Below are 17,088 nucleotides of genomic sequence, written 5' to 3'. Positions count from 1 at the left end.
TGACTCCGTCTAACTGCACCGCGTTTGCTCTCTGCCCTCCTTTCCTCAGTGGCCTGTGTCCTGAATAGTCAGCTGCTGCTGCTAAGGGCACGCTAAACCGCTTTGGCACAATTTAGTGGCTCTTAACCTGCAGCCCGTAAGTAGGTTTACAGGGGTCTATGTTCTTTTGATGTTATATGCAGATTATCATGTAAGTATATCCTTCTGGGGAGCGTGTCCACAGTTCTCACCAGGTGTCCTGTAAGGATCTATGGTCCCCCAAGGGGAAGAATACCTGGTTGAATTCATTTCTTGGTCTGTATTTGCTCTGACCCCACCTCCCCACCCCCAAAGAAAAGAGCACTGCAGCAGGCACCCCTGGGTCCTCTCTTTAGCGTGCTCTGGCCCCAGAGTTGAATTTTGCTCCCCAGGAGAACAGCGCACAGCGACCTTGCCAGCAGTGCCATCTTGTTTTGCATGCGCTTGGGCTTGTGAAACAGGAACAAACCCAAACCCACCGCCACCGAGTCATTTCTGACTCAGGACACTGTAGGGCAGGGTAGAACTCCCGGTGGGTTTCTGAGACTGTCACTCTTTAAAGATGGCGTGTGAAAGCCCCATCTTTTCCCGAGGAGCGGCTGCTGGTTTTGAACTGCTCACCTTGTGGTTATCAGCCCCACTTGTAACCACTGGGCCACCAGGCTCCTATGAAAACACGAAGAGACTAGTCAAAAATAGAAACCTGGAGTAGTCATGTAGCATCTTAACACCCAAGCCTTTGGAAATTTAATAGTCCTAAAGTTTTTTCTTTTATATGAGTGAGGGGTGTTTTGGGAGCGGTGGAAACAATTTCCCATCCTGTCGACTACTCAGAGACCTGGGCTGTATGTTATATCTTGTTTGGAAAACAGTAGCTCAGTCATAAGAGTCTGTTTCTATGCAGACGTTGTTGGACATGGGTTTTGTTTGTATTAAACATGAAAGCATTGCTTTGGTGAATGCAATACTCAAGTTTCCTGTGAATAGACAGTAGGCTCAGAGGCAGGTTTCTTCAAATACCAGTGGTTATATTTAGTATATTTGCTTGTTTTTTCCACTTACAAGTTTTAATTTACCTATGCTAATCCAAATGTGGTGATTTGTATACTAGAATGTAAGAGAATTCCTTGTCTCGTTCAGACCTAGTCACTTCATCATTGTTTGTGAACATTTATTATCATCAGAGAAGCTGAAACACTCTGATTCACCGTGTTGATGATTCCACCTCCCGTTTTGTCAGGTTGAGTTCGCTCTCCATGTAGCCCCCTACCACACCCCGGGCACCACCATGCTCCCCACAGCAGATTTCTCGAGCTCCAGTGGGATCCGTGACCACCGCCACCATTAATCCCCCGGGGACAAGGAGCCTCGGGGGCCAGAGAGCGCTTCAGGGTTGGGCAGCAGTGTGAACTCCCATGTGTACCTGCTCCGAGAGAGAGCAGTGAGGCTGTCTGCCCCATGCAGACTGATAGCCTCCGACACTCTAGGGAGCAGTCCTGCTCTGGCCCAGAGGGTCGCAGTGGGTAGAATGGACTTACTTGACAGCTACGTCTGTGTATGTAAACCAGCCCTGCAAGAGTCATTGCCCACAAAGACTTTTTGATTGATCACAACTAGGTGTCAGTAAGAATGACCCTTCTGTAACCTACTTCTTGCACAAGCTGATGCCAGCACAAAAGCAACACTCCGTAAGGTTCAAATGGTTTCCCGGCCCCAAGAGCTACCCTGCCAACGACGTCCGCAGGGTCTGAAACGTGAGCAAGCGCAACCAGTGAATTCGGACACTAGCACACAGTTGCCCAACTGCCTGCCAACTGCGTTCTCTCTCACCGGTTGCTTTTCAGCAGTTAAGTGTTTGATCATGAAGCCTTTTAGAAGCTTTTCTTAATCACATTTTCCTCCCTATTACAGTGATTTCAGCTCCTAGTTATACTTGATGTGGCCCCTACCAGTAACGTAATATCTCTGGCATTATTTCCGAAATTGGGTGTCTATTGAAGGCAATACAGAGTCCTCTCCAGTTTGACAGCTGAGGTTTTTACAGGTGTTCTGGGCTGTGCTTTAAGTGTTTAAATGAGAACCCGAATAAAGATGTTTTGAAAGTTTCTTGCCCCTAAAGATATGGGTCTTTTTATTCCCTAAAAGTCCCCAAGCGCTGCATACATACACTTGTTGCCCTCGGGTCTCTTGCAACTTGTAGCGGCCCCAGAGGGCAGATTGGCAGTGCCCGTAGAGGGCTTCCCCAGCTGAAGTCTACCGAGACCGGCTACCGCGTCTTTCTCCTACAGAGGGACAGTGCGAGTCTTAGCCAGTGTGCCACAGGGCCCCTTATGAAACACACCCACTAGTATGACTAGCTTAATGCCAGACGGGAGACGGGAGCAAAATTTGCGGTACAGTTTTGAATTATATATAGGGTATGTATTTTAGTATTTGTACACATCAGCACTTCCAAGTTCCTTCTAGTGCAAGAGGATCTGCATCTTGGGGGCCTGTTAGAGGCGTGTGCCTGCTTGGTTTGCTGACAAGGTTAAATACAGTACTGACTTCTCACTGAGGCTGGAACTGGTAGCTCAGAAGAACAGGGAGTTTTAGTCTCGTTATTTTTGTTAGACACGTAGTTGCTTAGCCTGAAATGGAGGCAGCTTTTCCAGCATTAATCTTAAATGGATTAGAGAAGATTTTCCCAGAACAAGGCCAGAATAATGACTCACTTTCTGGCAATGGACAGACAAAACAGCTGCCCAGACGGCTGCAAACATCCCAGCAGCTCCTGACTGCCACAGTGCACCTTCCTCCTGTGAGCTGGGCGGCCTTCTTCCCCCGTTGTCAGTCTCCAGCTTTGGTTCCTTCCTCTCCCCACATGGGAATCACCTCCACAGAAGCAGCCAGCTTCTCCGTGGGCTGAGGGCCCGGGCCACTCACCGGCCTCCTGGCCTGCTTTGGAGACTTCCTGAGAAAGTCCCTCAGACTGACTGCAGTGTAGTGTGGGTTGGGTGAAGACTGCACGTTTGTGGGTGGGGTGGTGGATCACAGATCCCTCCCCAGACTCTCAGTTTCAGGGCAGCCCACAGTGTTTCCCATGGGAGAGTCAGTATCAAGACCAGCTTGCAGGACCACAAGCAGGCAAAGAAAGGCAGGCTGGCCTTTGCTGCTGAGTGGCAACTGGTCTCCCAGGGCTAGAGGCAAGCTCTCTGGCATTGACTCTCCTTTTCCTCCATATCTCAGAGGTTTCTAATAAAAGGCAGTGTGTTGTAGCCAATGCAAATTTCCCACCAGAGTTTTAAAAACCAAACACTATAGAATGCCCGGGGCCATTTAAAAAAAAAAAATTCCGTCTGAGCGTTGTGCCTGTGTATCTCAGGCTTTGCACACACGTCCTCAACAGCCCCCTCGTCCCTCAGCCCCCCAGGGGAATTCCAGATGGTTTTTGCATTAGAACCAACTTGTCTGAAGCAGGGTCATCCCCTGGGCAGGCTGTGTTGCTACTCAAGTTAGATGTGTGAGAAGCCAGTGTTCGTATCTGCAGTGGAAGCTGGACTAGCCCTCCCCAAAAGCTGTCCTAGTGCACTGTGTGTTGCAGTGGGAGGTTATGCATGTCGAGAGAAGGCTGGAAGCCAACCACTTGAATAGTCATCTGGCCTGGGATTGAGGGCTGCAAAACACTCCTCCCGGTCGCTACTCCTGGGCCTTTGGTAGCGCCGAGTGCCTGAGCCAATGCCCAGGAAGACCGTGGCTGTGATGAGTGGGGATCTGAGATCAGGGTTTTTTGCAGTTAGCACCATCTATCAAATTCCACCCAGGTAGGGACCTCTTCAGATACTTGCCAGAACATAGCCCTCGGAGACCAGTGGCTTGATGTATGCAGAGTCCCTGCTTTCTTCTCTGCCCTGGAACCTCAAGGACTTCTCAAGAACTAGGCCCCTGGCAGAAAGCATCGTTAGTAGCAAGTGTGCCAGAGGTGTGGTCTGTCACACACAAGGTGTGGAGGCTGAGGCAGTTGCTAGAGCTGGACTGGCACTGTGCAGGTCTCCTGGGCCTCCACCCCGTTGCCCGCCCCTCCCCCCCTCCCCCCCCCCCTGCTCTGACCACCCTGCACATAGTGAGGGCCTCCCACGGAGTCTGCATCATTCTACTTTTTACCTTTTTGTTGTTATTGTTGTTGTTAATGATTGTTTGTACCTCCTAGAATCAGGTGATTGTTTAAATGTTCTTTCTCATTTTGAATGATCTCATCGACTAAGGTCATGGATGAAAGTCATGACATCCAGGCTTCTCTCAGGCTGGCTGGGATTGGATTGCTCTTGGGAAGTAAGCCTTCATCATGAGCTGAATTTTTCTTAATCTTCCATTACTGGAACTCCTCTGCCAATGAATTGGTTCTGACTCACAGCAGCCTTATCTAGTATCTCAGAGTATGTAAATCTTCCCAGGAGCAGACAGCCTCATCTTTCTTGTGCAGAGCAGCTGGTGGGCTTGAATCACCTACCCTATGATTGGTAGTGGTGCAGGTATCTGTGGCTGCGGAGCGGTGGCCGTGGAGCAGTACCCGTGCACATTGCCCCCTCCTTGCTAGTTTTGCGCATCACTGTCTTGCTCCCAGCCCTGCTTGCTGGTGCCTGAGCTCGCTCCTCCCCCGTCTGTCTGCCAGAACGGGGCAGCTGTGTAGCATGAACTGAGCTCAGGCCAGTGAGGGAGCGCTCCTAGTGTGTGGTCCGGCCCCGCACCGGCGTGCTCCCGGCTGCATGTTTCCCTTCATGAGGTGCTCACCTCAGCCCCCGTGGGAGCCATCTGCAGAGAGAGCGTGAAAGTGCTCGGCCGTGTGCGGGGCCTTGGCAGCAGACTCTTCCTCCCCAGACTTGTACAGAGATCAACGCTTACGTTTGCACCTTTGAGCAATGCACAAAGCAGGTTTCTGTTGCGGAAGCGCAGCAAGGGCCTCAGCTGACAGGTTGAACGCCCGTCGGTTCCCAATGTCCTCACTGGCCACAAGTTCGTTGAAAAAGGCTTTTTAAACGGAGACTCTCCTAGCTTGGGCACTTTTCTGTTTGTTTCCATTTGCCCTTCTTCCATAGGACACGTGGGAAGATGTGTTTCACCGTTTTCTCTCCTTACGCCTCCTAGCTGATAGCCCCGCAGTCCGCGTCAGGAGCTCCCTGGGAGCCCGGAGGGAAGCAAGCGCTCCATGGGTAGGACGGTTGAGGAGGTTACTAGTTAGGCGTAGACGTGGAATTGCCGCTCTCATGGCCGCTCACTGCTCGCTTTTCGGGTTGAGAGGCCATTGCGGAAGCAGGAGGGCCAGGAGCCCTCTGTGGGATAGTTTGGGGCTAAGTCTAATACAGGAGAGGTGGAAAGGGGGAGAGGCCTAGGTTTTCCTTTCCACGACGCCCCGCGCTTTCGGACCAGGAAGCATATTTTGAGAACACTAAGAGAACTAAATGCCCAGCAACCGAGAGAGTGCGTGGCCCTCTCTTTCTCGTGTGCTCCTTTAGGACAGTCCTGGGACAGTGTGCTCTGAGGGGCTGGGCTTGGATTGCCGGTGGCGTCACTAAAGGGCAGTTGGGACTTAGAGTTGGTTTCCAAAAGGGAGGGGATGCTTAGCCCACGCACACTTGCCATGCACGATCCCGCTTCCATCAAGCGTTCAGGTCTTGTACGCAACTGATCCAGTGGGTGCTGAAGACCCTTTCTGTGTCCCATCTCTCCAGCAGGGGGTGCCATCTCAGAGCTGTTGTGAAGACCCTCGGAGTTCTCTGTCCCACCACTTCGCCGTCCTGCGGCGTCTGGACCCTGTGGTCAGTCATTTGAGATTGACTTTAATTTAAAACAAAGGCTCTGCTTCCCACCCAGGAGGGGGAAGGAGTGAATTTTATGTTTGAATGAAGATGCGAATTATGGAAGAAGAGCTTACGTCCCTGCCCTGCCCTTCCAAGCATAAGTCCACATAGGCTCTCAGGAACAAGGATGTGTGAAGACATCACACGGGCGTTTGGACGCATTTTGACGTAATGTATAGCCAGGTTGCTGGAGAAAAAGATCCCTGTGGTTTTTACTCCCCTCCCCCAGTGTCGTGTCGCCCGCCACTTCCTGTCTCCTGCCTGCCACCGCCTCTGTGCCTGTCCTCAGGGGACCCCTTCACTCGCTCCCAGCCAGCGTCCTAGAAAAATACTTGGATGGCATGTTTTCTTTCTTGAGCCATTTTTAAATCTGCCCCTTGACCAGGTCCCTCCTCTTTTTTCATCCTGCGTATAAAGGATGGACAATAAAAGAAAGTGCTCGAAAGAGGTCACCTTTCCAGGAGGGAGGGGATGCAAGGAGGCCCCTCTTCCTCCCAGCTCCGGAAGCCAGGCCGGCCGAGCGTCAGGGGTGGGGCTGTTTCATTTCCCCGTGTTCCTTCCTTTTCATGTTTCCCTCCAGGATTTTGCTTGTTCTTACTAATCATGGCTTTTGAGGATCGTTAGTTTCACCTGTCTCCAGCAAAGAATCACCAGTAGTTCATAGTGCGCGCTCTGCGCTGGCTGCCAGAGATGGAAAGCAAACAAGGGGTCTGTCTTCGTTTTGCCCCTGGGGTCAGGGAGGGTGCCAGGACTGAGTGAGACCGCCCAGAAGCACAGCAGCAGCACAGCAGCAGCACTGCAGTTCAAATCAAAGATGAACATGATTTTCTTCTCTGTCTGTCACCGTCTCCTTCCTGGGTCCGAGTTCTGCCGTCTGACAAGGTCCAGTCCCCTTCCTTTCTGTGAAAGGCTGCTTAGCTTTTTCTCTCTCTCTTTGATTTTACTGCTCTTTATCTAAAACGCAGCCAACTGGATGGACGTGAACATTAGTTGGCTGAAATTCGCTGGAAGTCCACAGTACAGAAAGCAGGTGGGGAAAGGGCTCACTGGCCCTTGCTAATAGAACCTTGCTACAGCTGACCGGAAGTTGGCTGCCCTGGGTCACCAGTGCCCCAACATCTTCAAAGGGGAGTTTCCGCACCGTACCCACTGTGAGCCCCAGCAGCTGGTCGGGGCTCCCACAGGGAGCTGAACAAGCGAGTGCGCTCCAGGTCGTAGCTGGAAACCAGGATGGCACACAGATGTCAGTAAGCCCTGCGCCCTCACTTAGAAGCGCTCCCTCCGTAGATGAAAGACAGCTCTCTGAGGCCGGTGCAGCTGCCGCTGCTTGTCCCGCTAGTGCCCTTCTGTGGATGTCACATGAGTTGAATCGGGAGTAGCGATTGGGGGTTGGCTTGGTGCACGGGCGCTTTGTTTTGCATACGTTATCCCCATCCCGTTCTTTCTGCACCATATGCTGCAGGAATGTGCAAACCCCGTAATATAAGGGCTTCCGGCCTTCTTCCCTGGTACAAGGGGTGTGGCGCAGTGGCCTGGCTTCCTGCTCCTGTACAGGCATAGGGGTGTTCATGCTGTGGCCACCACCTAAACTAGCTACTAAGCAAACCGGCTTCAGCCTTGTCAGACTGTCTCTGGCAGCAGCCTCTAATCCTAACTTATGCTTTGGGGTGTCTTTCTTTTCTCCCAGCTCCTAGGACCTGTCCATTTCCATTTGCGTCTCGGGTTGTACAGTGTGTGTATATTCTCTCCTCCCCTCAGGCTCCCCCTGCCCCCGTTGGATTTTGGAGTTCTGTAGTTTTGTACAAGATGAGACTTAGCCTTGGGTCTTTCTCGCTGAAGCTTCCATGCTTTGTAAATAAACGTGTATGTTTATTAAAGAACGGGCGTCTGTGTTTGTTTGTAAGCATGGGTCACTGGTGGCCCTCCCGCCCACTCTGTGTTGTCCTGTGGGAAACGTAGCTGACGGTGTGGCCAGCGTGCTAGCTCTTTCCTGTCTGTAGCTATACCCAGGGAGAAGGGCTAGAGGGTGGCCAGCTAGGCCAGAGTCTGTCTCTAGTCAAGGTTATGAATAAACGATTGAAGCACCAAATTGGTGTGAACCAAAAAGACCATGTAGAAAAAGACCCACAGTCTCTCTTCAAATCCTCTAGCTCGAGAGGCTGTTGTACAGTGGCCCCGGGACGGCCGCAGTGCTGAGCGCCACAGGCTTGCACGGAATGGATGGGAAGACTGAAGGGCACGCATAGTGGAAGACGAGACACTAGATGACTGGGACACGCTGGCCTTACATCACCACGTGCACCAAACACTGCATCAGGAAAATAAACGAGGACCCACAGATTGGGGACATTTTTTTTTTTTTACCAGTGACACATGGGAAAAGGGTCTAGTCACCAAACTGAAGTCCATCAGTTAGATGCTCCTCCCTAAGGTCACTCTTCAGACTCACATGGCCGCATGCAGCCATGCAGGAAGATCACAGGCCGGTGGGCCCAATGGCAGTGTTAGCATCACAGGGCTCTGGCAGCAACCAGGGTCAGCCAGCAGGAAAAGGTGGAGGCAGGGAGGGGAGGTTCCCTGTGCCCTCCGTGAGAAGGCCACACTCACATGGAGGCACCATCAGCGGTGACCTGATTGACAGGTTGAATACCACTATTACACTTTATCTATATATCTTCAAATGGTCATGAAATTATGTCACACGAGCTGTCAGGGAGATGCACACTAAAACCACAGTGAACTAGCACTTTACATCCTCAATGCGAGCCCAATTCAAAAAACAGAAAAATGCCAGAGAGGATGTGGAGAGACTGGAACTCACATACACTGCTGGCGGGCTTGTCGATACATGCAAGCACTATGGAAAACGATAAGGCGATTCTGAAAGCAACTGGGAATTGAAACTCCTTATGATCCAGCAGTGTACCCCAAAGAGATAAGAGACACAATATGAGTGGATGTTTGCTATCCCGTGCCGGGTCCCTAACAGCACAGTTCACAATAGCAAGAAATTGGAAGCAGTCCAAATGCCCACCAGTGGGAGACTAGATAAAGGGACTATGGTGCAGACTCACAATGGAATACTACACATCCCTAAAAAACTGATGAAAGCAGGACACACCGCATGACATGGAAGGGCCTGGAACCATTATGTTGCGTGGTTAGTCCACTCCTGTTAAGGAGAAACACCAAGTCAACACCTTACCGGGCCAGTTTCCGCACAGCACAACGGGGCAGGAAGTCTGCCTGCCCATCATGAGCCATACATCCCCCTTATGTGCACCTCGTAAGAGCCTCGTCGGAAGAGAAGACCATACATCGACTGGGGCCACTCCTTCAAGAAGGGGGAAGGGAGGCGGCCGTGCACTTGCTGTGCAGCAGTGAGCCAAGGCTGCGGCAAGTCCACAGGAGGGAGAGGGAGACTCAGTAGAAGATCACTTGGGGACCAGGGCAGGCCATCTGCACTTCCAAGGAGGCCTGGGGTTTCTGGTGGCGGGGACGCTGGGTGAATGGGAGGAGCATCTGGAAGGGATGCCCAACCCTAACTGTCAGGGACCGACGGGGAGAACCAAGCCGGTTTTATGTTCCTGGGTAGACACTCGGAATACGTTTCTACCCAACCCTCGGGGAGCCACGACATGGACTTAGCACAAGGATGACCTTAGATGCTGGCCTTGGGTGGGACCCCTGGCTAAGTGGGTGTTCAATGAAAGGGGACTGAGATCCCCCATGTATTTAATACTTCAATGTTTCCGTATATGTTAATCTTACCTTGTACAGTGGTGTAGGACAATTCCCCCAGCTCCATCCCGTGCTCTTTGTAAACAGCTCTGTCAACTAAGATATCAATCTGCACAAAGCACCACGTCCTGGGTTGCTCTCTGGCGCTATACTAACATAGACTCCTATCAAAAGTGCTGTAAGTCCTGGGTCATTGGATAAATTACTGACGCTATCAAGCTATCGCCTTATACCCGGGGGGTGATGGACAATGTTTCTCTCTCCACACCATCCCCTTTTGTTTCTGTCTTTGTTCTGGGTTTCTGACTTTGTCATAATGTGACTGCCAAAGTAAACCAGAATTCTTTATATCCCGCAGACAAGCTAATGGATTCTGGGCTCCCACTGAACTCTAGCCCCAAGCCAGGAACAGTTAGTCCTGATTACATGGCCCTGCTCATGACTCGCCTTTGTGAAGAGATGACTGAAGATCAGGGAGTGTGGGGAAGAGAGCAGACGGTGACTAGCTAACAATTGGAATGGTGTCTGGAGTCTTAAAAACCTGTACTAAAAAAAGGGAGGCATCTTACTCAGTCCACATGGAAGAAGCACACCAGCCTGTGTGCTTGTTTTTTTTTTTTCTTTTTAAAAAATCAGTTTATTAGGGGCTCATACAACTCTTATCACAATATATACATACATCAACTGTGTAAAGCACATTTGTACATTCATTGCCCTCATCATTGTCAAAACATTTGCTCTCCACCTAAGCCTCTGGAATCAACTCCTCATTTTTCCTCTCCCTCCCCATTCCTCCTTCCCTCATGAACCCTAGCCTGTGTGCTTGTTAAAGATAACGTTAGCAAAATCCAAATATGACAAAGGGAAAATGTGAGCATCCAATTTGGGACGGCTTTGGAGGATCTGCAGAGTACCTAGTCAGTTGAAGCCTCTGGCAGCTCCCCTCTGGCCACGGGTGAGGGACTCCTATCAGACAGAGGCTACTGTAACCTTGACAATGGTGGATCAGTCAATTGTGTGATAGGATACTGGGCCAGTCGACCTCCGTCTTGAACAACCTAAATTTGAACTAGGCTTAAATACCTCTCGCTTCTTCCATGACAGAAATTTCTTCTCTGGTTTTTAAAAAATATTGTTGGTGGTCTTTTCTTCTTGCCTCTTTCTATTTTTATCTTCATATGATTATTTTCTTCTTTCTGCCATGCTTGTTTTTAGTTGCTTATGTTAGGTTCCCCAGTGTGTGAAACAGAAGGACTGGATGGACAGAGGCAATAACCCATGGAAGGGTTTATCGGGCGGGAGGGGAGGGGATGGGGGAGCCAAAGAATGGTGGGGGCTGGGGGGTCACTAGAACTGATTGTGATGAGGGAGGTACAAACCTTTTTAAAAGTGACAACAATGCAGGTGGGTATTATGTGAGTTTTATATGAAGAAAACGGGGGGAAAAAAAACAAAACCAAAGTTGACCTATCGCTCCCATGGGTGAAAGAGAAAGAGTTATTTCGGGGGCATTGAGTTTATGCTAATGGTGGTGGAATGATTTGGAAAGGTTTATCAATAATGGTTGCATGACCGAGTATAATCAATGACACTGAAATATACATGTATTGGCTTTGAATTGGAGAATGTTTTGTCACATATATTTTTCCCACAGGGTAAAATAAATTAATCATTGTACTAATCATGAGTACAAGGAAGAAGAAAATGTGCTAAAATGGACTGTGGTGCTGAATGTACAACTCTTCTTGAATTGTACAATATGTAGAATGTCAGTAAAACTGTAAGAAGAACAAGAAATGAATGGGAGGAGGCTCCCATCTCCAAGGACCTCCTCAGAAAGTAACATCAGGGAGAGGGAACGGGGAGGGAGGGGGAAACGAGGAGCTGGTACCAAGGGCTCAAGCAGAGAGCAAATGTTTTGAGAACGATGATGGTAACAAATGTACAAATGTGCTTGACACAATGGATGGATGGATGGATGGATGGATTGTGATAAGAGTTGTAGGAGCCCCCAATAAAATGATTTAAGAAAGAAAACAAAGGAACAGAGTTTGCTTTTTGTGTGAAGACCGGTTGACGACAATACTCGCTGTCCCCTAACAAATGTTTCATAAACTCCCTCTATGTCTGAGATTTAATCATCTCCAACTCAAGGGTGTACATAGCCTTTTCTAAGTGCCTTACAATCCGTTGACATCACAGCTGTTTCTTAGCAACCCGGCCCCAGCAAGCAAGGAGAGCCTCCCTCCGTCTGTAAAGGGGGTAGACAGTACCGAGAAGTAGGCATCCTCTCCCCCAGGAGGCATCTTCAGGCCCCCGGAGAAGGAGGAGGGCAACAAGGGGAAGGGGAACCCATCTTGCCGATGGCTTCTCCAGATTCGGATTCTACGATTCAGATTCTGCGAGGATGACCTGGCCCGTTGGTGCCAAAGGGAATGTTCATTTATGCCGGAGGTTCCTTACAAATGCCAGTGCTTCACACTTGACACAGTGTGTGCCTGTACGGTGTCTCACTTGACACCGGAGCGTCCTTCCTGAATTAGGCAAGGAAAGGAGGTCTTCATTCCCAGAGAGGAGGAAACGGAAATATGGGCAGATAAGCCACTGGCTTCCCTCCACCGAAGGGAAAAAAGTGGCTAATAACTTAATTCAAAGTAATCCCCATCTTTCAGACTTTAGTATTTGATTTCTTGTTTGGTGTCTGATTCAGTTGAGCTTCTAAAATCCTGCATTGGGAGGGGAGGAGGGTCAAGAGGGGGACAAGCCTCCTGCGTTTTTAGACAATTTGGAAATTCCCTTGTAGCTTTTGAAGCCTTGAGGGGTGGATTAAAGTCTGTTACAGGAGGTGGAAAGAGTAAAGACCGCTGAGGCAGTTATTAGCAACCGTAGAGGGTAAAGCGACAGCAGGTTTCCCCTCCCCTTGACCGGTTAATAAGGACCGGCCTTCCGCCCTCTTGTTCCTGCGTGCACAGTGCCGATGATGGATGCATCGTGCCTTTGGACTTTGAAGGCTGTGTCTTGTTGAAGGAATTAGCATTGTTCTATCGAAGATTAGCAGGGTGCTGGCTGAGGGTGCTCTCATACCTGCTGAGACGCAAAGACCTTGGCGATGAGTTTCATCCTCAGGAGCCTACTGTTGGGCTCCTACCTGCCTTTTATGGGGACCTTGCCTAAAACCCTGGCTGTCCCGGAGAAGCTGCAAGAAACTGTCGAGAAAGTCACTGTCAACGCCACCCCCTGTTCTGTCACTTGTGGCCTTGGCTACAAGGAGGAGACTGTCTGTGAGGTGGGCCCGGACGGCGTGAGAAGGGAGTGCAAGTCTCGGCGCTTGGAGTGTCTGGCCAACTGGATCTGCGGGATGCTCCACTTCACCATCCCCATGGGGAAGGAGTTTGAGCTGAGCTGTCTGAGCGCCGACATCCTGGAGGTCGGGCAGGAAGCGTTCCGGTTCACCTGGAGACTAGCTCGAGGTATCATCTCCACCAACGACGAGCTCTTCAGACCCTTCCGAACCGATTCCCACTTTGTGAAGTTTGCGCCTGCTAGGGAGTTTGACTCTGGGACGTACCGCTGTGATGTGCAGATGTTAAAAGACTTGAAATTTGTCAAGAGGCTCTATTATGGGCTGCGGGTCCTTCCCCCCCGCTTGGTGAAGCTGAATTTCGATGAGTCCCTGACGGAGGGTCAGAAGTTAGTGGATAAGGGACTGGAAGTAAACCTGGACAACTCTTCCCAGCCTCCCCGTCTGACCTGGAAGAAGGATGTGGCATCTGCCTTGGGACTGGGGATCACCAGTGGAGTGGCTGGTGGTGTGGTGGTGAGCGTGGCCCTCTGCCGTGGGCTGAGGTTGACCTACAGAGGCGGTGACGATAACGAGGAGGAAGAGGAGGAGGAGGAGGAGGACACGGACGAAGATGAGGAACACAGCCCCAGCGGGTTAAAAGCTTTGCTGCTGAGGAAGCCGAACTGACCTGAGGGAGCGCTCGGGGTGGCAGACTGAATGGGCTGTGAGTGGGGTGGGCGCCCACTGCCAAGAGTCAAAGCGCCAGAGAGGGGCAACACTGGTAACTCAGGAGGCCAGTCACCAGATGGGTCCCTTCCTAACCTCCCTGCCCACCAGGTGCCCAGCAGCTTAAATGCAGGCAGCTCCCCTGCCCCTGGGAAGAGTTCTGTGCCCAGCCTGCGTTCATTTGCTACCCTTTACCACTGGTCAGCTCCCTCTGTGTCCCTTGCTCTGAGCAGTAGAAGAATGTTTGCATAACCTGTGTGTATTTGTGATGGGATTTACTTCCTCAATAAAAATATGTTAAATTCTCAGAAACTGTATGACGGCCTAACCATCTCTGCTCGAGTGAAAACTTCATTGTGTCAGTTTACCCCCAAATCGCTCTGGCCTTTGTTTGCTGGGAGTAGACATGGTACACTGATTGTGCTCTGTAGGCTGAGGGTGTTAGTCATGTCTGAGTTGGGCATGTGATAAAGCCAGTCACTCACTGTTTATAAGCCACCTTCCGGCAAGGAGCTCCCCGCGAGGTACTCCCTTTGGGTTCAGCACAGTTTAATCTGCTGGTGGAACACTGGCTCCTTTGTCGGAAAGGCTGCTCCTGCTCGTTCCAACAGTCAGTCCCTTGGCTTGCTCCTGCCCCTTCCCTTTCAGTTTTATCAGGGTCTTGAAGCTTGTGTTCCCGGGGAAGGTCAAGTGCGCTGATTTCTCACAGCACCCAAGGTCCTCTAAGGGAGGAATCGTGCCTACAGCCCGATGTGGGGATACTATCTTTAGACCTTATGGGCCGTTGGGACTCTGAGATAATTGGCCACAGAACCGTCAGGGAACAGACCTGACCACCACCTGAGCTAATGCTACTGAGGGTGACAGCCCTTCTCCCATGACATTCCTCCAGTCACAGAAGGGAATAGCAGAAACCAAAGTCTCAGGCCCGTGGTCTTTCCTCTAGGAGATTCCGAACCCCCAAACTCTGAAGATGTACATTCAATTTAAAGTATGGTCAACGAATCTGGATTGCTTTCTCTACTGTTTTATTTGGAAAACTTCCGAGCCCATCAGAAGGGCCTAGGACGTGTTTGGTGTGCATCATCCATAGGCCTTTCACCACGAAATCACCCAGAGTTAACATTTTGCCACGCTTGTTTTTCTTCTTCCTAAATAGTTGAGGGCACGTCGACAGGCACTGCTGCCGGGCTTCACAGTTGATTCTAAACCAAACCTGTGGAGACACGCCTCTGCTCTGTGCTGCCTCTTGTCTTAGTCCATCAGGGGGCCGTCAAGAGACAAGGTCCAATCATAACAGCAGCTTCCCAGGGCTTCTGCGGGGCCAGTTAATGCAAGGCAGAGAGGTCAGCTCAGAAGGTTCTGGTGACTGTTTGGGGAGTGGGGGTGGGGAGGGTGGGTTTCAAAAAGGTCATCTTGGACTTTCTCGAAGGGCGCAGACTTCAGGGGGCTGATGACAAAGCTTTTGGGTTTTTAAAATCTTTTTATTGGGGGTTCATACAGCTCTTATCACAATCCATCCATCCATCCATTGCATCAAGCACATCTGTACATTTATTGCCATCATCATTTTCAAAACATTTTCTTTCTACTTGAGCCCTTGGCATCAGCTCCTCATTTTTTCCCTCCCTCCGTCATGAACCCTTGATAATTTATAAAGTGTAATTATTGGATGACAAAGTTTTAAGTGAATTGAAAACTGCAGTGGAAAGAAAAAGGCCAAGAAGCTTGCACTGAGGAATTTCCCATCATGACAACACCCCTGCTCGCGCTCTGCGGGTATCAAGGGCTATCCTAGGAGCCTGTCCTGGGGACCCTCGCCCCTCTGCCCTGCAGCCTGTGTCTGGTCCCTTTAGATGCTCTCGCTGCACAAACTCAGCACTGAGAAGGCACACAATGTGAGACCGACCTTCCAGGGCGCCAGTTGCTGTTTTCACGTGGGGCAGATCTGTGCAGAGATCTCTCGGGAAAGGCTGGAGAGACGGACACACCGCCTTTGGGAGCCTCGAGGCCCAGATGGGGGAGATGCTGAGAACCAGTAGTACCACATCTTGACATTGTTTAATGAAGGTTTCTACGATATTTATAGCAACATATATACACCTGTCTCTTTTAATGTACCCGTGAACCATGCTTTGGGTGACCCGTTTGGAAGTCAGACACTGCCCCCTCATCCCTAACACCTCCTATGAAGTACCTGATCACACCTAAGAAACAAGCACTAACCAACCTCCCCACCCATCTAATGTAGAGTCTACTCAGATTCCCCCGTTTCCAAACTGCGCTTTGTATTGTGATCAGGAGCAAAGGAGGGTTCATGGGCGAGCTCTCTTTTGTGTACTGGTCCAGGCCCTTTAGCATTTGATTCTCGCGGTCTTGACTTACTGAAGAGCCCAGCCAGGCCTCTCGTCCTGTTGCACATTCGGGGTTTGTCCTCACTCACGCTCCCATTCAGCTGAAACACTGCTGGCTAGTGCTCCTGATGATGGGCGGTAGTCCTTACTGTGTGACGTCAGGGGCACGCAATGCCAGGCTAATCCAGTGCAGAGGAGGAAGACGGGCGGCAGACTGGGCACATGCAGCGACATCCCTCCGCAGGTAGGGTTTGCCCGTTGTCATTAATGCTCTGCGCAGTGCCACTTTGGTGGCGACGGCTTCCCAGAAAGCCACACAAAGTTCTAACTTCCATTGGTGAGCCAGCCTTGCCTTCTCCAGCTTGGCAGGGAGGGGAGCCAAATGGGCATTCTCCTGACTTCATCATCCCTCCTCTATTTATGAGCCTCCGTTTCTCTGTAAAGAATTACCTTGTATGCATGGCAATGTCAATGGAGTCTCTTGTATCCAATCAGTTTTATAACCCACTCTTTGTCTCTCTCTTTTTTTAATGCTCAAATTGTCCTCAAAAGGAGTTCCTTCTGTCCTTTGACACGGTCCCTTTGACTTTGAGTAGTTTGTTCTTTGGAGAGCAACATGTCCCAGTGTGGGTTGCCCTTGGGCCAAACCTGAATCTGCCCTTCCCCTAAAGAACCGGTCTTGTAGTGTGGGAAGTGGTATTTAGAAACCAAAGACTGTGTCCGAGGTATGCTTGTTGCTACTGGGGAGCATCGCCTCTAGGCAGCCCTCCCCGTGTCTGTCTGTCTGTCTGTCTGTCTGTCTGTCTGTCTGTCTCTCTCTCTCTCTCTCTCTCTCTCTCTCTCTCTCTCTCTCTCTCTCTCTCTCTCTCTCTCACACACACACACACACACACACACACACACACACACACACACATGATAGCTCTAAGCATTCTTTTTCTTCCAGTTTTCTAAGTGTTTCTGAAAACTGCCTAAGGCTGAGCACCCAGAGCCCGGTGGGCTGTGTCTCAGAGGTAATGGAATTGGATCGACATCTGTTGAGTACCTGGCGAGAGAAGGCTGGTGGGGAATGAGGCCTGAGGGACGCAGGCCTTTTGGCAACTATGGACAAAGGCAGCAGTCCCCACTC

General features: G+C 50.6%; 2 protein-coding genes across 4 annotated transcripts in view; both read left to right on the top strand.

Moving 5' to 3' along the window:
• Nucleotides 1-7,735, top strand: part of RBBP5 (RB binding protein 5, histone lysine methyltransferase complex subunit) — a 47,462-nt gene extending 39,727 nt beyond the window's left edge. For 2 of the 3 annotated variants that reach the window (XM_075529315.1, XM_075529304.1), the window contains exon 14: nucleotides 5,727-7,735. In XM_075529315.1, coding sequence (XP_075385430.1) covers nucleotides 5,727-5,755 — 29 coding nt within the window. In that variant the 3' untranslated portion in view covers nucleotides 5,756-7,735. The remainder of the gene's footprint in view (nucleotides 1-5,726) is intronic. The other variant, XM_075529311.1, reaches the window with a different exon arrangement.
• Nucleotides 7,736-10,994: 3,259 nt separating this feature from the next.
• On the top strand, nucleotides 10,995-13,566 carry TMEM81 (transmembrane protein 81). Its single transcript, XM_075542233.1, has 2 exons — nucleotides 10,995-11,000; nucleotides 12,697-13,566. The coding sequence occupies exons 1-2, from the start codon at nucleotides 10,995-10,997 to the stop codon at nucleotides 13,564-13,566; spliced, it is 876 nt and encodes a 291-aa protein (XP_075398348.1).
• The last annotated feature ends 3,522 nt before the right edge of the window (nucleotides 13,567-17,088 follow it).

The sequence above is a fragment of the Tenrec ecaudatus genome, chromosome 1 (assembly GCF_050624435.1).
Source record: "Tenrec ecaudatus isolate mTenEca1 chromosome 1, mTenEca1.hap1, whole genome shotgun sequence".
In the NCBI taxonomy this organism is placed as follows: Eukaryota; Metazoa; Chordata; class Mammalia; order Afrosoricida; family Tenrecidae; genus Tenrec; species Tenrec ecaudatus.
This window is presented reverse-complemented; position numbering and strand designations above follow the sequence as displayed.